Source organism: Dipodomys spectabilis, unplaced genomic scaffold, assembly GCF_019054845.1.
Source record: "Dipodomys spectabilis isolate Male_0828 unplaced genomic scaffold, ASM1905484v1 ptg000115l, whole genome shotgun sequence".
In the NCBI taxonomy this organism is placed as follows: domain Eukaryota; kingdom Metazoa; phylum Chordata; class Mammalia; order Rodentia; family Heteromyidae; genus Dipodomys; species Dipodomys spectabilis.
In genome coordinates, this window is record NW_024870792.1 from 13265667 (window position 1) to 13290274 (window position 24608).

The 24608-nt window shown below is 35.9% G+C and overlaps 1 protein-coding gene across 2 annotated transcripts in view; it reads right to left on the reverse strand.

Annotated features, from left to right (window-relative positions):
• The window catches only part of Itga4 (integrin subunit alpha 4), an 80469-nt gene that overhangs the window by 16260 nt on the left and 39601 nt on the right, over positions 1-24608 (reverse strand). For both annotated transcript variants that reach the window (XM_042688225.1, XM_042688226.1), the window contains exons 16-25: positions 21679-21828; positions 19905-19981; positions 10784-10934; positions 9293-9388; positions 8578-8657; positions 8127-8213; positions 5225-5315; positions 2259-2366; positions 1018-1143; positions 291-410 (exon numbers count right to left, since the gene is read on the reverse strand). In XM_042688225.1, coding sequence (XP_042544159.1) covers positions 291-410; positions 1018-1143; positions 2259-2366; positions 5225-5315; positions 8127-8213; positions 8578-8657; positions 9293-9388; positions 10784-10934; positions 19905-19981; positions 21679-21828 — 1086 coding nt within the window. The remainder of the gene's footprint in view (positions 1-290; positions 411-1017; positions 1144-2258; positions 2367-5224; positions 5316-8126; positions 8214-8577; positions 8658-9292; positions 9389-10783; positions 10935-19904; positions 19982-21678; positions 21829-24608) is intronic.

The window sequence follows — 24608 nt, forward strand, 5'->3', positions numbered from 1 at the left end:
AAAGAATTTTAAGGTTCTATTAATAAGCCAGTCAACTTCTTTGATTTCATTAATGTTTGCAATCAATTTGACTTTCTGAACTAAATAACAATTATTCCATATTCCTTATTTTAGTTTTCAGATGAAGTGACATATGGAAATATAATTTGAGTTCTATTCCAAACTTTTATTTTTTCCTTTACAATTTGTGGAATGTTTTCCTGTAATCTTGACTATATAAGAAAATTGAATTTATAGATTGGATATGAACTCACCCATACTAAAAAATTGCTAAGATATTTTGGACTCACCATTTCCAAAATGGAGGACCGACCTTCCAACTGTATGTGAACACTAGTTTCTTTCCCACTTTCCATTCTCCCCAAATTGCACAAGAAATTCAAACAGTACAGATCAGTATTCATGCAATACTGGAAAACAATGTAAAAATACATTAAAATTTCAACATCAAAACAAAATTAAAAAAAAATTACACACCTAAAAGATACCATTTATGGAAACATAGGATTAAATATCTGCTTTCCTTTAGAGGCATTTCAAAACTATCTTGTTTAAATAAATCCTCAATTTTTTTTTAACAAATGTTAACTGAAACAAGGTGGTCAAATTGGAACATGTATTCTCATCTTTCTTACTAACTTAATAAGGAAGAGTCTAAGCCTAGTCTTGGTAAATTACATGTATTTTTTACACCTAACAATAATTTGAAAATTTGATAATTTGACATTCTTACTTCCCATAAAATAATAAACACACTAAGATGAAAGAAAGTTAAATTTATACTATGTAACAAAGGCTTTCCAGGTGAGTTGGTGTCCGGAGGATTATTGAGTGAAATCAGCATATATATTCAACATTGTCTCTCCACTTGTCCAGTTATGCTTGTCCCTTACACATAGGAATGTTCCTAATCTTGTGTTCTCTCTTACCATTCACCTGACAGCTCGAACCCATTGGTTTTGATTGTTTCACTTCTCTGTTTGGAAAGCTAAAACAACCTGAAGAATTGAAACATACCAATAGCCTCTTATCAGTCTTTGACAAAAATTTGAAAATGTTTCTCAGAGCCTCTATTGTTCCTTTTTCCTGCTTTGATGTGCACTCTCTTTGGTAATTGTTAAAGTAGCATTGTCCAGCAGTTGTCTAAAGACAGAAAGCAACAAAAGTATTACTATGTAACACATGGAAGATCAAAAGCAACATGGTTTTAAAAGTTCTATTTGCTTATGTTCTCCTAAAACTTGTCAGGTATCTAACGTTGTAAAAAAAAATATTCCTGACAGACATCTGGAAGAGACTGAGTTTCTGTGACAAAAGAGGAACAAAACCCCACTAAATTTTCAGAAAGTAAGATATAGGTCATAAGCTAATAGGATGGACTTAATTTTACAAATTTATGAGAAATAAGAGAAAAGACATTTGGACTTTAGCCTGAAATGAACATTTTTTTGGCTTATACGCAAAACAAAATGATAAACTGTTTTCTACACAAATGATTATCTAAATCTGAAATTCAATTTAGGCTTTAAAAAATCACATGAAAAAAACTTAGGTAAATTTGTGACTGATTTTTCTTCAAAGGAGGAGGCAAAAAGAATTCTTTTGGACAAGCACAAGAAAACTGATTTATAGATAATGATTGAAATATTGCTTTCCTTAAGATAAGCTCTATTTCTAATCTTTAAATAGTGGGTTCCACTATTTATGGGATAGTCTACCAACAAAATTACTTCCACAATAATGGAAAGAAGATATATCCTAAAATAATGACAAAAATGTGTCTGTCCTATGATACAAAATATCACAAAGAAGATGGATCCTAAAATAATGGCTCAATACCAGTGAAAAATAAAGTTTTATTATTGTATAAATTAAATGAAGAAATTTCACTGCTATGTTTTTGGTCAGTTGTGGGGCATGAACTCTGGGCTTGGATGCTGTCCCTCATCTCTTCAGCTCAAAGCTAGCGCTCTACCACTTGAGCTACAGTGCCACTTCCTGCTTTTTCTGCTTATGTGGTGCTGAGGAATCGAACCCAGGGACTCATGCATGCAAGGTAAGCACTCTACCACTGAGCCCCAAGAAATTTTACTGCTATTCTACAGACTAAAATAATGTATAAAAATATACTCAACAAATTCATAGTGAGCAAAATCTAAATCAGCAATCATTATTACCTGGAAAAAGGATTAGTTTGTGTTTGTTTTAGTATTTAAGACACTCCTAGTGAAAATCAACTAGAAGGAACCTGGTTTTACCTGGACATCTAGAATGTTGAACAATTTATCCATCTGAGGGACAAAAGAATTTGGTACCATTATTTCCACACTAACATTTGGAGCCATGCTAATGCCGGTGTTGATAACCTAATAAAAAAAGAAAAATTCACAAAAATAAGTACTGAAATTCATAAACTTTGAGGTGATCATTCAAAAGTGGAGATTTGCTACTGGAAACTAGAGCAAAGGGAGAGAGCATCTATAGTTAGAATTTTTAAGGTTTGCTAATAATCTTAAACTCTTGTAATTCTTCTTAGCCTTTTTCATGTGTTTTTTTCAGTTAAAAAGTCTGCAGTGAAAAAGAAGTGGGGATGGGAGAAAAAAAACTGGGAGAGAGCAAAAGAAGGGGTGACCTTGTCCAAAAAGAAACGTAGTTTTTATCTAGCCTATGTAACTTTAACCATTTTGTACATCACTTTCATAATAACAATAAAAAATTAAAAACTCTACAATGAATTATTGTAAAACTAGTTTTAAGAAATTATATATACTCAGAACATATTCTAGTTTTAAGCAATCATTTTAAGACTAACAACATACACTCATATTCCATAGTACACATTTTAAAACCCAACCACTATTCTACGAAGTGGGTAAATATTTTAACATTCACCAAATAAAGCAAACGCTAATAGGTGTCTATATTATTCCTAAGAAAGTTGAGAATGGCAGGACCTGAATTCTTGGTGCTCTAATTATAAATATGATAATATTTTCACAAAATCACTCCAAATTGAGAGGATACTCATGAACAGTATGAGAAGAATAACTTCTCTTTCATTCAGTTGCATTATAAGGCTTACACATTCAGAAAAAAGGGAAAGAAGCATATTACTGGGTCTTCAAGCAAAATGACAGGCTCTTAATAACACTTTGCAAAGTCAGTGAAATAAACTTGGAGCATTCCAGATCTCTAAAAGCAGAGATCTGGGACAAATATTACCCCCGGACATTGGCTTTTTTTGTAACTCTAAAGCCAATGCAGAGTCAGAAAAGAATTGTCACAAAACCTAAATGAGAAAAAGATGATTCACAGACTTGTGGTAATCTGAGTGTGCCAGATTGAAAGTGCCTCTCCATTTAGGATGGGAAGTAACTGGTAGGCCACCGAGGGAGGCAGCAAGCAGTTACAGAGTGGAATGTCAGCAATGGGGTGGGGGTGGGGAGGGCTCCATTAGAGCTCTACATATCCTGAGACCAGTAAATATGGAGTCTAAATTGCATTTATACTTAATCAATGATCACCCAGTAACCTCTAGACTTCCAGGGACATTTAAGAACTAGAACAGAAATTACAAGTTTCTCCAGTTTAAAGCACCCCATCTGACATTAATTAGAAGATATCTGACTACTAATTATAAAGTAATTAATAGGCCTCTTAAACTTCCAACAGCTTAGATTTTCATTTTAGTTTATCAAAGCACAAATCCCCACTGTTTTCAAAAAAGTTCTTCTTGGGTTTTCAAAGTGGAAAACTAAAATTTTTCAACATTCCATATGTACTAGTCTAACAAAAGCTGTAGTGGATATGAAATCAATAAGATTTAAAGGTTATTTTTTCATAGATCTAGGGCAGAGTACAAATATTTGAACTTTGAATAGGTACCCCAGTGATTCTAATATACCTTTGAAAATCATTATTTTACAAAATGTCACATCTAATCCAGTACTTACATGCTATATAGAAAATTAAACAACTTTAAGAATGCACGGTGCTTTTGATTCAAAAACAAATCTTTTTATAGACATTATCTCTTAACACCTGAAAGACAACCAGATTCTAGCTTAACAGGATTTTCTAAAGAAAACTTTATCTCAACCTGTATCTTTGTTTGAACATTTTGTTATTTCCCTTCCCCTCCTCAAATTAGAAAAAAAATGTATATACAAGATGCAGGGTATCAGAATCAAATACAGTGACACCCAGGGCTATAACATGGAGGAAGAACATACCAAAGAAACAAAAAAATCACATAGTACATTAAACACAACAGCAACAAAGAAGAAAACCTCTTGTATCCCTATCTTGGGGTTCATTTCGCTTAGCATCTTCTTATATGGTCATACGTACATACATAGCTTTTGACCTTTTCTGCTTGTCAGGTAAGATTATCCTAGATGTATATTAATTATTGCAAATAATGGAAACCATGGGACCTATGTTTCTTTGGCTCATTGTAACAGGGTGATGTACAAGACACTATGTTGAAAATGAACTTTACAGCTTTGGTGGGCGTGGGGGGTGGAGGGAGGAACTAAGGAGATAGGGAGGGAAAGGATAGTAGGGGGAAAAGGGAGGAGATAACAATGCTCATAGGAAAGGTACCCATTACCTTACTCATGTAACAGTAACCCCTCTATACAGTATCTTTACAATAAAAATACATAAAAATAAACTTTATCTCAGTATATAACACTACTAGGTCATTATAGTGTTCTTTATTTGTTAAAACATTATTCAATAATTGATCAAGTTGTCCTAATTCAGAAACCTATAGCTTGCAAGACTGGACAAGTCAACTCTAAATGGAGAGAAGGAAAAAAAAAATCTTCCTTTACTTTGTAATGTCTGGGCTATTATAGAGCTGGAAACAACTAGAAATTTCTCAGATTTCTGCCAACAGAGTTTTCTCTCAGCATATCTGCAAGACTGTCATCAGATTTAGCTCATCCTATAACTCTGCTTGTTTCTGACACCACCTCTGCTCTGCAGGATCCACATGTCCTGTCATATGGTGTGGGCTTGCAGACCAGGGACAAGAGAAATAGGGGAAAGCAATAGGTGGAGAGGAAAGGGCCTGATCCCCAACACAACAGCCCCAAAAACTCATGGTTGACAATAAATCCTGGTCTGCAGAGGCCAAGTTACATGGCAGGGATGCTAGCAATGCATCAGAATAAACTTGCCAGTTTTTACAAATACCAACACAAACAACTTTTCTTACATGGAAAGTGAAGTTCATTTTCTCTGCCATACATGTTTCTGGCTCATTGTCTTCATTTGATCCGTACACAAATGAAGTTGGATTCACAAAGCTGAAAGGAACAAAATCAGTTAATTATTTTTTCCCTCATTTTTCTCTATTTGTTTGTATCAGTCCTGGGGCTTTAATTCAGGACTTGGGTGCCGTCTTTGAGCTTTTGTGCTCAAGGCTAGTGCTCCACCACTTGACCCACAGTTCCATTTCTGGTTTTTTGGTGATCAATTCGATATGAGTCTCATAGACTTTCCTGCTCCAGTTGGTTGCAAACTAAGATCTTCCAATCCCAGCCTCCTGGGTAGCTAGGATTTACAGACATGAGCCATAGGCACCTGGCCTTAAGTGTCTTTTTAGACATGGTACATGGTATTTATAGCATTTTTAATAAACTCTTAAAATACCTTGAGTTTCTTAGAACTTTACTGAAAAAGTAAGAAAATTACAAGGTCACATACTCTGACTTGAGTGATAATGTTCCTTCTCACCAATACTTTCTTCTTTTATTTATACCTTCCCCTCATCTGCCCAGTTCATTTTTTTTCTGACATTTCTTTCCCTTTGAGCCCTTAAATGACTCACAGAGTTGGCAACTGTGGGAAAAATCCTATGGTTTCCCCAAATGATGTTGTGCTTTAAACTAACATGTTTTGGGGTTATTTTCTCAGTTCTTGCTGTTTTTAAGGAACCCAAGGTCTGGGAAACAATTAAAAAACCAATAGGGATGATAATTAAACAACAACAACAAAATTACTTGGGCACTGGTGGCTCACACTTGTAATCCTAGCTACTCACAAGGCTGAGATCTGAGGATCACGGTTCAAAGCCAGTCCTGAGGAGGAAAGGCCATGAGACTCTTATCTCTAACTAATTACTAGAAAATTGAAAGTACTACTGTGGCTCAAGTAGTAGAGTCCTAGCCTTGAGTGAAAAAGCTCAGGAGCAGTGTTCAAGCCCTGAGTTCAAGTCCCATGACTGACAAAAAACAAAACAAAACAAAACAAAAAAACAAGAAAAGAAAATGAGATCGTAATTGTTTGTAACCTTAGACAAATAGGTGGTTAGCAATGAACATTGAGGAATGCTTTTCTGAGGAAATCCTACTCTCTGCAGTTTTATATTAGGCAGATAAAATTAGATAATACCCAACTAGGCACCCATAATAAATAGTAATGAAATTTGAAATAATCAAATGGCATGTGTATTTATGAAATATGTATATGCTATATATATGTTTATGTATACATGTATATAGTTACAGACATTTTGTGCCCCAAATAATGAGATGTGAGTAGAGGAAAAACAGATTTGTCATCATGGGAAAATCAAGGAAGGGAGAAGAGAAAAATATTCAAAACCAGGAAACATGCAACTGCCCTTTCATTTGTATATATATTGATTATTGAGGTCTGGACATATTCTGTCCCATTATAGCTCATTGACGAGCAATCCATCAATTTCAGATTCTGACAATTTATATAATTGTTTGCTTTGTGGTACTGGAGTTTGAAATCAGGGCCTTGAACTTTTGAGGCATGTGCTCTACCACTTAGGACATTCCTCAAGCCCTAAATTTCTGTAATTGTAAGCCAACTTCATGGGCAGCTAAACTGATGGGTGTTTATATTTAGAACAATGAGAAAAACATACTTTTCCACTTTTGTTCTGTATCTCTGATCTTCTAAGGCTTAAAAATGTATCTATAAACCAAGAAACATAGCCTGAATAATGAGCATTTTCTTGAACCTCTTTTTATTCTTTCTGCATCCCTCTTTTTTTAAAATATTTTTTATTATAAAAATACTGTACAGAGGGGTTACAGCTACATGAGCAAGGTAATGAGTACATTTCCTATCAAGCATTGATGACTACTCCTTTGTTTTTCCCCTACCATCCCTTCCTTCCCCACCTGCCCAACTACTTCCCCTCACCTCCTCCTACCTCCCCAACCCTCCTCCCACTGAAGTCCCCATGGTATAACTCCTGTTTTCACTGTATTTTATTTCAGTGCCCTGTACCTTATATATAAATTTTCTAATTTGAGGAAGGGAAAGGGAAAAAATAAAATGCTTAAATAGGGATACAGATTGACTCATTGTAACAATGAGATGTTCAAGACACTGTGTTGGAAATGACCTTTGCATCCATTGCTTTGAATCACAACTGGATCCATTAAATGATTACTAAAATCCTGAGGAAATTATGGCAGAATTCAACAATCTCATGAGTTTCAAAAGCAGACAGGGATACCTGTAGTCAGCTCTGTCATGTCTCAATCCATTTTCTATGTAGGTTAGGTATGTGTTCTAAAGAGTGTGAATTTGGCTATGCTTACACTTCTTTGAACTTTACTGCACATTGCATAACTCTAGTGCCTCTTGATTGTTCAGTGTACAAATGGAAGGCTGTGTCCTTCTAGGAATTTATTAGGGCTGTTCTAACTACCTGGACATGAATTTGATGTGGTATCAGTGGTGATTACAGAGAGGATTAAAATAATGAGCAGCTAGTTGTAGGCTGGTAGCTCATAGTTCTAATCCTAGCAATTTAGGAAACTGAGATCAGAGGATCAGTTCAAAATCAAACTAGACAGGAAGATTTGTAAGACTCTTATCTCCAATAAAATACCAATGAAAGTCAGAAACGGAGCTTTGGCTCAAGTGGTAGAGGGTTAGTCTTGAGCAAAAAACTCTGTGACAGCACCTAGACCTACATGAAGCCCCAGGACCTACATGAATAAAAACCCCAAATGGGCAGCTATGCAAGAAACTACAGAGTGAGACAATATTTTTTAAGTATGTTTCTTACATTAATGTAAGAATCAATGCAATCAGCTCTAAACTTTATGGAATCTCTTGCCTCTACTTACCCATGAACACTTAGCATAACTTCATATCTTAAAGGTATTGCTAAAGTCACTGTATTATCCTTTAGGTCATCCAATTCTTCATTTTCACTGCAGAATCAGATAGAAAAGAGTCTGTTAGAATAGTTTTAACACACACACAAACTCATCAGAAAGAAATAAAGACATGTCATGCATACCTAATTGAGGTTTGATTAATGCTCTGCGAAGCAGTGATAAAAAACAGATGTGGCAGTAAGAAGTTTTTAAAGAACAGGATTGGTAGAGATTTATTCTCATTATTTAAGTTGTTATGTGTGTCTAATGTTGGTTTAGAAAAAACAATTATAGAAGGGAAGCATTTTTCTATAGAAAATCAATGAAACACAGCTTCATGGTTCCTCCCCAAATCTCTCAAAATACAGAGGTATGTTTCTTCAAATACATTATTTTTTTCCCCCACAATGAACAGTACCAGGAAGTATGCACTGTGATGTTGAGGTCCTCTTCTGCCTTGTGGAGGGAGCTCACGTCCAGGAGAAAGCTAATATCTGTCTGCAGAACACAAACAAAAGGTTCATTTTAATAACAATCGAAATTGCATTTTCTTTTGTAATTTAGTTTTTAGTTTTTCTCTATAGTTCTTCCTCATCCCCACTAAGGAACAGAATTGAAGCTATCGTATTGGTGTAAACTACTACCTCTTACTTGACAATGAGACACAGGGAAGCTTTTGGGTTTGTGGCAATTTGAACATTCAGGCATTTCCACAAGTCGCATTCAGAGACAAAGCTTTCTCTGAAATGTGAAGACAGGCAGGTCCAGACGGACAAAATTAGAGATGCTTTAACAACTTGACTAAGGACTCTTGCCAAAAACACCTTTTTGTATAGCAGAGGTAACATGCCTGGCAGACAGGGCCACCTGGGGTGGGGTGGGGGAAGTGTTGGGGAAGACTGAGCAGACAAGCAGAATTCTGATTGACACATTCACTTGCCCCTCTCAACAGAACCACCCCCGTCCCCATCCCCTGAAGGCAGTGAGCAATGCCAAGAATCTAAACGCAAAGCTCAAAGATTTCAGGATGAGTTGTGTTTGCTTTCATTGTACCATTTTGCTACATTCTAAGTACACTTTTTTTTTTCAGTATAAAGGTAGGTAAATGAAAATCATAAATACTAAATACATACCCTTGAGAGATGATCTACATATATATAACCAACACGACAGTCAAGTTTTACTGTTCCAGAGTTGTCTGTTACTTCACAGTTTATTTGTTTTTCTTCCTAAAAGGAAAAATAAAACAATTGGGTTGGGTAGAAGAGAGAAATAAATTTATAACATGAATATGGTTCTTAAGAAGAAAGTCATTCTAGAAGTATTTTCTTTCTTAGGAAACCATTTTCTATTTGGTCTGGGGATCTGAAAAGTAGAAATGCAAAAGAATTTAAATATATGTGCACATGTGTATGCTAACATTCATGCAAATCCTCCATAAAAATTCCTTATAGCTTATTCTCACTTTGTGTATTTCTTAAGCTAAAAGCTAATCCTTTGAAAAATCAGGATATAAGGAATGTGTTAGTGCCATACTTCATTCTTCTGCTCATTATGTGAAAGTATGGTGCAAGGAATTTAATAAAAATAACTGTATTTGGGGCTAGGAAGGTGGCTCAGTGGTAGAGTGCTTGCCTTGCATGCATGAGGCCTTGGGTTCGATTCTTCAGCACTGCATAAGTAGAAAAAGCCAGAAGTGGCACGGTGGTTCAAGTGGTAGAGTGCTAGCCTTGAGCTGAAGAGCTGAGGGATAGCGCCCAGGTCCAGAGTTCGACACATGACCAACAAAAACAAAACAAAACAAAACCCAATAACAACAAAAAAAATTTATAACAGGTGTACTTTAAGTATATTCTTTGAACACCTGGAGTTTCACTTTTTGGGAACAGATTCCCAATGGTCCAGATAAAAGGGTTAATAGGTATTAGTAAGAGGTCAAGGCCTTTCTCAAGTGCCCTTGGTGTAAAAAGATAGTCTCTGTAACCTGGGTAAATTGGCTAAGGGATGTAGAAAATCTCAAACGAGAAACAAATGGATGCTTTTTTCATTGAAACTCAAGCTTCCTAATATTTCATTGATGGATTTAAATGCCTGCAAAAAAATATGGTGGAAAGAAAAAGTTTCTAAATGCTCTAGGCTCTGTGGTCAAAGCAAAGCTTGACTAGCACCTGACGTGAGAGCGGGGCATCAGCAGTGATGGATGATGACTGGTTCTGATGTACTGAATGTTTCAGGAAAGAGGACTGAAAGGCTGAGCTTAAAACAAAGAGCAGTAACTCCAGATGCTTGGAATAGAGGACTAATATTGTTCAATGTAAGGATTCCCACCAGGCATGTGAGGAAGGATGACAGGCAAACAGTCCTCTCCTTCTAGCCCCGGGGAGCAGGGAACGGATGCTTTTGCACTTGGATCCTAAGGGACTCATTTTTTTCTGAGCAGAACCATGTAGAAGTCTCAAACTAATCGGAGGGCTGATGAATAAGTCTAAATATTGATGTATACTCCAACGGTTTAAAACCCCCAAAAGGTATAGACAGAGGGCAAATGAAGTATAGTATTTACAGTTCTTAAAAAATTAAAAGAAATCTAAGAAGCTCATGATATTATTGTGTACAGAACCTACCAGGTCTAAAATCTTAATGAAGTAAAGCCCTGCAGGTAGTTTGACTCGAAGAGAAGTCTCATAGGCATCGTCTCCGCCATTAAACAGAGACACGTTCAACATCAGTGTCTTCATGCTCCCAAGAGCAAGGTAGGTTTTATTTTCATATGGCCTATAAAAGAAGTAATATTATTTAGTTCATATTTAGAAAATATAATTTCATATCCATATGGTATTTATAGTGATCATAAAATATTTAGACAAACAATACCCACGGGTATGACCTCATGCAAACAGGATCACATTCATCTTAAAAGGATTCAATATTTAAGATAAATTCAGTCAGGTATTGCCAAAGAAAGCTTTTTTTAATTAGTTAAAAATGAAATGGTCTTTCTATTTTACTACTTTTCTGCTTAACTGTAAACTTTTAACTTATCTTCAAGTAGGTCTACAAAGGAATGGCTGTTCATCAATGTTGTTTATGAATACATCTTGATCCATGTCACCCCATTTTATCATTCTCTCCATCCTTCCAAACCTCACCCCTTCCCTCAATTTTCTTAATTTTGTAGGATATGCACTGAATTTTAAGATTCTCCTTCCCATTCCTGTCTTCATTCATCTACTCCTCTTCCCTTGAAACTTCACCCCATTTCCAGTACCAGATTCCTAGTATTTATTTTGTTAGATTGTGAGTTAGCCTTTCTAAGGAATTTCTCTGTCTGTTAACTCTGTAATGTTAACCTTTTGTTATTTTGCAATGTTTTCTAGAGACAAAACACTTTCTCTTTTTCTTCTAACCAAATGACTAAAAAGGAGGGAACTTGGAGAAAACTGGATGAAAAAATAGGGAATGTTGTGCTTAAAGTGAAGAAAATATGGAGAGGATAGGACATACCAGCAAGTAAGAGACAGAAGAATCTATGCAACCACAATTAATTTAGGAAGCAGGGTGGCTCACCAACTTTATCAAAAATTAGGCCAAATTATACAAACAGAATTGTAAAAATGTCTCTGTTGAGGAAATGCAAAGAAAGGATTGTTGCAAATTCAGATGAGTGAGTTCAGATCCTAGAACTGCAACCAGTTCTTTGGGGTGAGGGGTCTCAGCATTGCTAAGCTTTGAGTATCATATATACAACAATATGGAATCCTCACAATGTTTTAAATGCGACAAACTTTAAGATTGAAGGAACTTTCTCAAAGCCACAGCAAGACTGCTCTAAAGCTTGAAAGCAACTTCCCAGGGAAATACCAAGTAAACACAGAAGAGGCATGTAATAATTTCTTGGGAATGACTAAACACAAAGGTATCTAAGGGTAGTTTAAGAACATGTTGCAGAAGATTTGCTTTGAAGCACTACTTGAAGAAGTGGGAATGAATGGCTATAATTGAAATTTCCTGTACAATATATCAGGTGCTATGCACTCCCTCACATCCACATAGCTAAAATGCATTTCACTCTCTCATAGAGGAAGTCAAGGACAGAATTACAGATAAATGTAAACAAACATTGTAAATACATGGAAGGATTTATGAACAAAGAGCTCTGGGGGCCGGGGAAAGGGAACCACATTTGCCTGGAAGTGATAAAGGCATATTGTTCTGTTTCTATTCCTCTGATTATTTAGCTTAGCTTCACCAAAGAAAATCTTTTTGTTATTTTTTTAAGTCTGAAAATGTCCTGACAGACCTTGAGTCAACCTGTATTATACCCCAATTTATTTGCTTTAAATATATGTTATCTCCCACAATCCAATCATCACACTGCTAGAGGCTCATCTTCAACAAAACAGACGAAAGTCACACACTTGAACCAGATCTTCCAGGCCTTGAAGATAAGTGTCCTTTCTTTTTAGAACCTGAGGCCTTCAAGGGCTAGCCCTTGCCTCACTCTCCACCATACAACCATGTCTTTTGTTTAGCCATTTTACCTCCAAACTGGTGTCCAAAAAGATGGTGTTAGGTTTTTCCTCTGCCTTTAACACCTTCTCTTCTTCATGCACCTTCCTAATTTGTGCTCTTGAACATTTTGCTTCAATACCAGTAACACTTAATAGTTCTTCAGCCTGTACTAATTTCTAACCACCTGCACTATATACTGCTTTCTTCCCCACCACAGTAAGCCTCTCTGTCTCTGTCTCTCTGTCTCTCTCTCTCTCTCCAACACTGCTGCCTCTTTAATGCAGTGTTTTCATAATGTCAAATTAAGTTTAGTTGGAGGACAGACGTTAGATCACCATTATCATGGTTTTCTCAGAGTCTAACAACACAGGTAATGTACAAAAAAGCGTATGCATAAGTGTGTACAGGCTCACATGTGTATCAAGCATCAAAAAAGAGCTGGATAATACTGAAGACAATACCTACCTTATAAAAGGTAGGTAATTATTGGAATAGTTATTGACTTAAACGTTTGTGGCATTATCAACATGAATTCTATAGAATTATGGCTGGACAGTCATATTTATCTCTTCTGTGAGTGTACAAAGATTTCTAGTGTTTAGCTAAGACACATAACATGTGCTGGTGGTTAAGGTTGACCTCGAATTCATGATCCATCTGCCTCAAGAGCTGAGATTATGGTTAGGTAACACCTTTCCAAATTCCTTTCTACTTTATTCTGAGAACAAAAACTTCAATACTTTGGATGTGACTTGCTGGAAGCATTTAGCTCAGAAGCCATACAGCATTATAGAAAGTGTCCTCCCACTTCAATATTGTTTTTGGCAGTATTAAGTTTGAATTTAGGCTCTTATACTTGCTAGGCAGGTGCATTACCACTTGAGCCATGTCCTTGGCCCTACTTCCTTTTAATAATTCTTCAAGTAGCTTCTCACACATTTGCAGGGCCAGCCTGGATCATTATTATACTACCTATTGCCTGCCATGTAGCTTGGAATACCAACATACACAGCCTCCATGTATTGTTGATTAAGTGAAATCTTACCTTCTGCCAAATCTGACCTTAAATTATGATCCTGCAGTCTTCATTCTCTGAATAACTGGGATTAGAGCAAGAGTCACCACATCTGGCCTCCTCTGGTTGTGTGTCTCTCTTTGTCTGTCTCTGTCTCTGTCTGTCTCTGTCTCTCCCTGTCTCTCTCTCTCTCTCTCTCCCTCTCTCTCTCTCTCTCTCTCTCTCTCTGTGTGTGTGTGTGTGTGTGTGTGAATACTGGGGCTTGAACTCAGGGCCTTGGCACTATCCCTTTGCTTTTTCTGTTCAAGGTTGGTGCTCTATCACTTGAGTCATAACTCTACTTCTGGCTTTTTTGGGGGGGATACAATTAATTGACAAAAATAGACTCATGGACTGTCCTGCATAGGCTGGCTTCAAATGGGGACCCTCAGATCTCATCCTCCTGAACAGCTATGATTACGGTATGAGTCACTGGTGCCTGGTCTCCTCCAGTCTTTTTTTAATACCTCTGTAGCACTCCAGATATGAAAGAGAAATAAATAAATAATACTTTGATGTGTATTATCTTTAGCTTTCTGATAGTTGGGTCTGAAAAGTTGGAAAGTGCTGGAAGAGATTGTAATAACAAACCAAGCAGTCATTCTAAATGCTGGCTGTCCTTTAGGTGTGTGAATGAGAGTGGTTGGTTGTGTGCTACCTTCACATTGAAGGAACTGCTGTGATGTTGTAGTGAGCTAGGTCAATAGGTGTCTGCTTGGTAATCACGTTAAAGGGAAATGAAGAACACAGCTGACCCCCCCACACACCCCTTCTCAGAATGTAATCACTTTACAATGAAAAAGACTTATGGGGTCCTCAATATAAACTTCAACCTGACATTAAAGTTTAATTAAGACTTGTAGAAGAGCTGCCTAGAAATAGACGTGTATAAAATATTCTGGCTGGTAACCAAAGCATTAGTCACTGAACACCTTTGGGAAAGAAGCTGGCACTTAGTCAAGCAACAGAAGGAGGAAGCGCTGCAGACACAGCCAGGTTCCAAGACAGCAGTAAATTAGAGAGAGCCAATGCTCACGCTGCAACAGCCAGACTCCTGGTTTGTTTCTCATTTTTAAAGCTCTTTTGCTCCACTGCCATCACTGAAATCCTGTCCTTTGAAATGTACATTTTACTGGATCTTGATTCATTAACAGATGCATCTGAAAGATGCACCAGTGTTCTATGTGACATAGAACGAAGGACCAGGTGCACATCTGGACATGTGACAAAGTGAACCAGAGCTTTCCCTGGGATATGTCATTCATTCTTCATTAAAACATGCATAATGTAGATTTGAAATTTACAGAGAAGCCTAGGATCCACATTAAGGTCTTGTGTCTACACGGAGTCATCATTTAATGGATAAAAAAGAAAAAATTGAAAATGGATGTACTACAGCACCAGGCTCTACGTTTTCCTGAGCGAATAATACAGTTTTATTTTGCAAGACATGTTAGCTAAGTCTCAGTGAAATAAACAGCCTTGTAAGGGGAATCAGGCTTCAGAGTTAACTGTTTTGTAATTCAGATGCTGGAATAAAAATATAATATAAACTGATATTGTCTTTCCCTGTGCTAAGTTATGAGATGTATTTATTTGACAAAAGCATGGCCTGTGGCAAGTGGCCTGTGACAAAGTAAAATACTATCTTCTTATTTTTTACTATGGGTTGCAGCCATTTTTGTCTTCATAAGGAAAATGTCAAAAGAACTAGAAGGAAGACAAGGATCACTGTTCATTCTTTGGTATCTTCTTACTAATTTACAACCCCTCTAGACTGCTTATTATTCAAAGTCAATTACTTTGTCATTTATTAGTCAAATACTATTAGTTGCAGTTGGAAGCATCCCTGAACTGTTGGGAAAGCAGTCTTTCAGGAAAAGCTGGCATCATTTATCCTAGAAGTAGGAAAGAGGCACAGAAGTAAAGTGTCATTTATGTCAAAAACAAAAGATTTGCTTTTAAGTTGCCTGTGTGATGGCCAAGACTAGTTATTCTATTCACAATCTTCATAAAGACATATTTGCCCATATTTACTTAATGGTGGAAATCCATGAATGTGCTTCGCTATCCAAAGTGTTTAGACATGCAGGCGGAAACCTCAACTTGATGGCAGGATTAGACAGAGTCAGGCAGAACCCTGCTTGGTCTTGGTGTTACAATTGCAGGAGGCAAAGGCTCTGGTTCTATTTTTTTTTTTTTTTGCCAGTCATGGGGCCTGAACTCTGGGCCTGGGCACTGTCCCTTAGCTCTTCAGCTCAAGAGTAGCACTCTACCACTTGAGCCACAGCACCACTTCTGGCTTTTTCTGCTTATGTGGTGCTGAGGAATTGAACCTAGGGCCTCATGCATGCAAGGCAAGCACTCTACCACTGAGCCACCTTCCCAGCCCCGAGACTCTGGTTCTATAATGTGTAAATATATTCATAGATCCAGAACACATATGTACCCTGAGTGGCAGTGAAGCAATAGCTGGGAGAATTTGGGCACCATAAGGGGTCAGGTTCTCTCTTGTTGCTGAAAAAAGAGAGAGAATGCTCACATGTAAGCGGCATACTTCTGTAGGAGAGGATAATATGTCAAAATGCAAAGAGTCTGTCCAAAGCTTTTACTGCAGGTCTGAAAACTTAATTGGAAGAGTCTCATTTGAAAGTTCCTAACACAAGTTATCGTTTACCTGAGAAAGAGCTTGTATAACTTTCCTAATTGATGTAAAAAAATCCTCGGGCACAGGATTGGTGCAAGTGCTACTTCAAACATTCTATGACTGACTGCTTACTGGGTCATGCTGGCATCAATCTAAAGGCATAAACCACACACAAAGGATGGGTGGTGCTCAGAAAGTATTAATTTTGATTTTGGCTAAAATCAAAACTTCATGATTGTTAAGTGACTCAACCATAATGTGCATTATTGCCCCTGATGTCTCACAGGGGATACATTTCAAGACTTTAGTGCAGATAGTACCAAACCCTACATTATGTTTCTCTCTGTATATACATACCGATGACAGAGTTTAATTTGCAAATCAGACTTAGGAAGTAATTAACAATAATTAATAAAAATCAAAAACTTAAAAACCAAAGGCTTAAAACCAAATACTTGGTCAACATTTCAACTCAACCTGTATTTACCACAAACCATGAGAAATACTGTCACTGCAAACTCACAGGACAAAATAGATAGCATTTTGGAAGAAAATACATGGTGGAAAAAAAATCACCCCAGACCTCATTAAATTAATGAATTCCATCTCTTTTTGACTAAGATGTAAGCATTCTTAATAACATTTTCACATAATTTTTGGTGTCTTTTTTCTCCCAGGCCAAGAGAGATGAAAGATGAAAGATGGCCAGGGAGACAAGGATATCTGATGTAGACAAATGAAATCACTGCTCTTAGCTTGGAAAAGCTTTCCTCACAAAACTCTTCATATAAAGGACTATGGTGGCACATACACCAAGAAACTATACATTTTAGAAAAAAAATGTGTAAGCAGAAAATGTATAAATAACTAATACATCAATGAAAATGTAATGCTACATGATGGCACAGAATAATATCATTGTTACAGCTTTGGGGTTAAATAGTTAAAAATCTGTACATTTTAAGTATAAAGTACAATTATCTATCAAATAACTAATGGCTTGGCTTCTTGACTCCTGAGCATGGATGCTCAAGTCCACTGATGTTGCCAACGTGAAGAAAATTCATGAATGTTCTTCATTTATTCTCTGGCGTCTGTGATTCTACCTAGCAAGCTAGTCAACACTGGGTCAACCTTTTTACTCATGCCTAGTTTGTTCCCTGACTCATTTATCATGAAGCTCTTTAAATCTTCCAATGTTCCGTACTTCCTCAAACTGTCCTGTGCCCTCAATTAATGCAGATCAAATCTCTTTTTATATCAGTCATTCATGAATTCTCTAAATCTTCCTTCCTTCCTTCTTTCCTTCCTTCCTTCCTTCCTTCCTCCCTCCCTCCCTCCCTTCCTTCCTTCCTGACTTCTTGCCTCCCTGCCTTTCTTCTTTCCTTCCATTCTGTAATTTTGTAATCTCAAGCATCTTTTCATAGCTTTTTTAGCTCAACATAAGGAGAATCTTATCTTCTTCCCGAGGGAAACTTTTCCACTTGTGATTCTGCCCTCCTCACACGCTGTCTCCTTTGCGATGAATTTTCCATTCTCAGCAAACCTCTTTTAGTTACCTACAGCACCTCAGGCGCTCTGTTAGACATAGGAAACAATGATGAAAAAAGTGAAAAGTGTCTGCCACAGCTTGCAGGACAGTGCAGAGGCAGGCCATCCGTTTCTGAGTGTGGGAAAGCAGTATGTAAGAATAAGAAGCTGGAGACAGTACCAAGCTGCTTTTTAATTACTGAAGGCTATGGAATAGAGGATTATAAACCTGTTTGACCAACTAGATGCCAATAGCAGATAAAAAAAGAAAATAATACAGATACAGATTGAACTCTAAGTTTCTGTCTTGGTATCTAACAGTGGTGGCAGCATCCCTGGATAATGATCTACTGAATGAATCTGTGTGGTACCCAACAGGTTAAGTCTAACAGGCATTAACAGTGTGAGAAGGCTACATGAGGTCACATTTGTGGGCAAGATAATCCAGAGAAAAGTTGGCACTGAGGGAAAGAAGTGAGTGGCACTCTTTAGAGATGTGAAAGATACTTCAAGAAGAGCTGAGAAGGATAGTGTGGAACAGAGGAGACAGAGAGAGAGTGCCATAAGAGATATTGAAGGACAAGTTCAGAAGAGGAAGCAGAGAAACGTGCAATGCTCCAGAGGAAATTTCAAGCACAGACTTGAAAGTGCCCTGTTGGTTTAGGTTGTTCTCTCTCACTTATACTCCTCTTGCTCTATTCCTCATGTTTACGTCTCTCTATGAATAGTAACATTTTATAAGTACATAAAATTCTTCAATGGAACCTACTTGTTCTCAGCATTATCTTCTTTCTTCAATCATCAACATCAACACTGATTTCTACCGCACTGGGCATTTTATCTTAAAATTTCACAGTACAGCTTTTTTTTTAATTTTACATTTTAGAGGACAACTTTGACAACTCAATTTTCTTCATTATGCCATCTGATTGCTCTATAAAAGATTCATTTTTAACTCTACCTTGCGCTGTTTTCCATTGGGTTGTTTCATCAAGAACTTTGTAGTTCTTTGAAAACCCTCTTTCTGTCTTCTACAAGAGTTTCTTTTTTTTTCTTCTAAACTTTTCAAATAAACTTGTTCCCCCTCAGTCCCCAAGATTTGGTCTGTAGTTCTTTCCTTTGAAAAAACCCACATTTGCACTCCTTAGGCAATTTCACAAGTAATTAATATGTAGGAGAAATTCCAAGTATAACCTTGATATAGATTGTCAAATGGAAAGATACATAAACATTCAATATTGAACTGGAAGTTTTTAAATAGCCTAATCTCCTAAAAATAGCTTGCTATTTGTCTGTCTGAACACTTTTCACTCCTTTTCTCCTCTCCCATAATCCTGGTGCAAGGGACCATTGACTTATATAACATGTTTTCTCTCTGGTTCTCTGATGAACAAAACAATTTCAATATAGGGGAGTAGACATAGTACAAAATTACAAAATTATCTTCCATCATAAAAGAGCTGCCAAATATTTATCTAGCTCTTACTGTGTGTTAGATGATATTCTAAGCACATTACATATATTTTCTTTTTACTCTGCTCCCTTTATATGCATTAGAGGAGTAATTTCTTCATTTCCTAATTCGTCATCATACATTGTTTTATATATTACTTATAATATTTTTTACAGTGATAAAAAAAGTAACCATTGTGTAGTGAAAACTCGTTTTGCCACCCTAGGTCTATTAAAAGCCACTTCCAAATGCTAAAACATAACTATTACTATGATAATGATATCCCAAGGCACAATTAAGTCCTGAAATATCTTCTAAGTTAAAACATGCTTCATAAAATATTAGTGCTCACACATTATCATTCTTTGAAAATTGCCATCCTTGAATGATCATGAATGACATACAAATCATTTAATTTCTCTCAGAAGAGCATTGTCTTACACTTCTTTAAATAATGTTAACTCCCAAGGAGTTAGCTGATCTTTCTTTGATACCCACATGCATACAGTCATAATGTCATGTTGAGGAAACACACTTGATTACACTTACTTCATAAATCCAATTTTTGCAGACACCTGTAAATTAGCTGAACAGTTTTCATGGGCACAAAACCTTGCAAAGTTGATCTGGAAATAAAAGTAAGATAATATTTATATTTTTGTGCATTCAGTAGATACATTACTTTGTTTTTCAAGAAAAAGCTATCTGTGATACAAAAAGAAAATAAAATTAATACATCAAATCAATAACATATTATCACTTCTTGAGTTCTGAGACTTATTCAGAAGGTTCAAACAACATAGTTGCAGAGCTAAAATAAAATAAAAAAAAACCTGATCCTTCTAGTAAGTTAGTTTTAAGGCCCAAATTTATGAGAAATAAGATTCAATGAAAGTTAAGAGTACCAGCCGGGGCAAGAAAGTCCATGAGACTCTTATCTCAAATTATCTCAAAACACCAGAAGGGGTGCTGTGGCTCAAAGTGGTAGAGTACTGGCCTTGAGCTGAGGAGCTCAGGAATAAAGCCCAGGTCCAGAGTTCAAGCCCCATGACTGACCAAAAAAACAAAAACAAAAACAAAAAAACAAAGTTAAGAGTACATCTATTTGGAGAATATTAGCTGTCAAGATGCTCTTCATCAATTTTCTTTTCATCCTGTGGTGCTATAATTTGTCCATTTCATGAGGGTGTGCTTTCTTGTCCATTGCATGAATGTGTGCTTCTGACCATACCCAAACACATCTTGTTAATTACATCTCTGTATTGTTGGATAGTAGAGATCTGAACAACAGGACTTCTAACACATGACAACCAGGTAATTCTAGTGCATTGTTAGTGAAAAGGAAAATTTTTAGGATAAAATTTAGAAAATTAGCTCCATTAATTATCATGTAGGTTCTGCCTTCAATGCAATTGTTCCTGGGATATGGCTAAAAAGCATATAATGAAACATTTAAAAGAGAAATACAAACCAGACACCAGCGGTTCATGACTGTAATCCTAGCTATTTGGATCGCTGAGATCTAAGGATTGTGGTTCCAAGCCTGCTTGGGCAGGAAAGTCCTTGAGACACTTATTGCCAATTAATCACAGAAAAGCCAGAAATGGCATTGTAGCTCAAGTGGAAGAGTGATAGTCTTGAGCAAAAGATGCTCAGGGACAGCACCCAGGGCCAGAGTTCAAGTCCCAGGTCTGGCCAAGAGAGGGAGGGGAGACAGAAGAGATGGGGAAAGAAGGAGAGAGAGATGGGGGGATAGGAAGGGGGAGAGGGAGAGGGAGAGAGAAAGGAAGGGAGAGATGAAGAGCAAGAGGCAGGAGAGAGGGAGAATTTCTTTTGCAATGTAAGGATTTGTGTTTATAAATTAAGAAACATGAACAGGAAATTGGAGAAAGACAGAGAGGATCCACAGGAGGGACAGTGAGATACGAGAAAGTGAAACAGAAATGAGAAAGAGATAAATTGAGTCACCTTATGATATGGAATTATTAACTCATGGTTCAATGTTTTCCATCATGGTTTCTTTCTATAAACATATTTTTCTTTACTAGCAGGATAAAAATGATATAAAATCAACATTTTACATAAATGAAGAATAAGAGTTGTAGTTAAATACAGACTTTAAAATATTCACCTCAGCATTTTACAGGGAATATAAAAAATAACCATTGGAATATAATATAGCATAGATCTATTATTAATTTTTAAAAACCATAAAATTGTTGCAAATAATTCCAGTATTTCTCGTCATTTCTTTAATTTACATTATATTCTAAAAATTCTGTAGCATATTACATAATGTTTGAACAAAGGAAAACAAGCCTACCGTTTTCTTAATTATGTCTTTTTCTTTCTTCTGCTGCAGAATTGGCTGAAGTGGAGGGAATTCTTCTGCACTTCGCTTGCTAATGATATGATGCCCAAGATGGTAAGCAGCTTCTATCTGAATTGGGGTGAGGATGTCCCGTACATCTTTCTAAGGAAATTAAAAGCCATTGGAATTAATAACAAAAATAATCACCAGAAAGGTATAAAAAACTTCTTTCTTCCATGATGCCAAATTCAACATATGGAATCAAAGAAAATCTTAAATTGTAAAAATGTATTTGGACAGCTATCTATGCAAATACATATTGCATTATAAAACTGCATTATGAAAGCATTTGTTTCATATGCTAAACTCAACATTAAAAAATAAAAAGTGTAGCCATTCAATAACAGATTCAAAAGCCACATTTGGGCACATTCCCTTCCATACTATTTTATGCATTTTTTATAACTTGGTATTATAAAAATATGATCAAATGTTCATTTATAAATATTGCCAATCATTTGAGTTGTTCTACTAAATATTATATCCCATTTTATCTTAAGCTATAGTAATGTGCAGAAAAGTGATGTTACTCTCAATTTAATTAAGTCCTCTTTCTTATACCTCTCAGCAATACTGGGATTCAATTTGACTGATTTGATGCTATATCTACTACAAAACATTCTTTTTAGGTTCATTTTCCTATTATATCTTCTAACAAATTTTGGCTGGTACAAAGGAAAGTTATTAGCTTCACATATTTAAAGTTTATATCCTCTGCTTATTAAATTTTCTTATTGTTAAAGGTTTTTAGGGTTATTGTACTATTACAGTTCAAAAACTTTCTTAACTATATTTATGAGTTGCACAGGAACTCTATAAGGAGCTCTTTCAAATTTAATCTAGTAGTAAAGTATTTCTCATTCCTATGAATATTAATTTGTGGTCAAAAACTTTTTTTGTCAGTAATAGAGCCTGAACTCTGGGCCTGGGCACTATCCTTCAGCTCTTCAGCTCAAGGCTAGCACTCTACCATGTGAACCACAGCACATTTCCATCTTTTCCTGCTTATGTAGTGCTGAGGAATCAAATCCAGGGCCTCATGCATGCGAGGCAAGTAATCTACCACTAAGCCACCTTCCCAGCCCTCAAAAACATTTTTGACTAATTAGATTAAAGAAATTTTTATGCCCTATCCCAAAGAAACATTCAAGTTTATTACAACTTGTCAATTAATACATTTTACTCTTTATTTCTTAAGGCAGGGAATTTTCATCTTTTAAAAAAATTATCATGAATTAAAATGACTGTTCTGTCTTTTCATTTAGAGATGTAGTAACATCTGCATTAAAAGAAAATATACAACATTAATATCAAGATTACATGTATGTGCAAAAACAGGGAAATAACCATCCAGGAAATGCCTTGAAAACATTAATGATTCAACTAAGTAAAGCCCTTTACCAGATAGCAAAAGTGTTCTAAGATCTAAAACAAATATGTGGAAGTCAGATAAAACATATCTCTTAAAAAGGACTTTGCCCAAGCTCTTTCTGGGCAGAAATATCATTTCCAAATTGTGTTGAACAAAAGAGACAATCTCTGTATCTAGAGCATAAGCCTTAAGATGCTACACACAAAATAATTCATGAGCATTTGTAATAAATTTCAGTTGAAATGTTACATGAAATAAGAAACATTCTAATGATATCTATAGAATAAATATCTTAAGTATTATAACAAAACTTGAAGGCAAAAGGAATCTCACGACTTGAGAGAGCCATTCACAATGGCAAATACGGTCTACAAACAGAGAAATGGGCAAAAAATCCATGGAGTGGTACTTTGTTCTTAGAATTATTACTACACTCAGAAGATGGTTTGAAGTACTGAGCACAAACTTTGATATCTTTTATACTAACAATTTAAATTTAAAGCTCAGTTTGGCTTTACTTTTCATACATCTACTTCAATCTACAGGCTCTTACCTTAAAGAATACATTCAACAAACTTCTTGACAAGTAAAGAAAGAGATTTAAGTGTATTGAACCATGTTAGGCTAGACATAGTCTCTTAAACCACATTGGAGTCTTATAGCTTTTATAAGAAACCAGTGACTATGATAGGCAGACTTTCTATGAAATAAGACAAAAGGTCATGTTTCTATTTAATGATTGTCATTTCAGAATTGGAATACAGTTTAAATATTGTTGCTTAAAAGTAAATAAGGAGATTATTTTCAACACTCACCAATCAGTTATTCTTAATAGATAAGGAAAATGCCTCTTGCATAGATTATTGCTGGTACTGTTTGCATCTCTAGTACCTCATTTTATTTTTTATTTTTTGGTACTGGGATTTGAACCAGTGCTCACACTTACTCAATAAGTCAATAGTAAATTAATAAAGATGACACACAATATATGGAAGATGCAATTATCATATATCCTTATTTAATAAGAAGCAAAAGGGATAAAATGTTTTATTCTCATTGACAACATCATCATTGTGATAATATTTAGTGGTCAGATCAAGTGGTCTGGAAGTGGAATGCTGGTATTCAAATCATGAGTCCATCATCATCTATTTGTAACTTAGGCAATTATTATAATTTATCTACAGTTCAGTTCTCTTATATGAAAATGGCAGTACTGCATTTGAGATAATTCATTATGATGATGGTAATATATCGTTGTGATGGTAAAGTGACAGAAAGTATGTGGATGATTAGATATTATAATTGTTACATATAATGCCCCAAATTTAGGTATGTAAGGCAAACAAGGATTAAAATGAGTCTGTTTCTTAAAATAAATACAGAAGAAAATTCAGAAGGAATATAAAAACTGGACTACTGTCAATTTGTAAAACATTAAATAGAAAGTGAGTGATGTAACAAATATTTGAGTTCCATTAATGAAATAGTATCTGGAAGATTTGGAAAG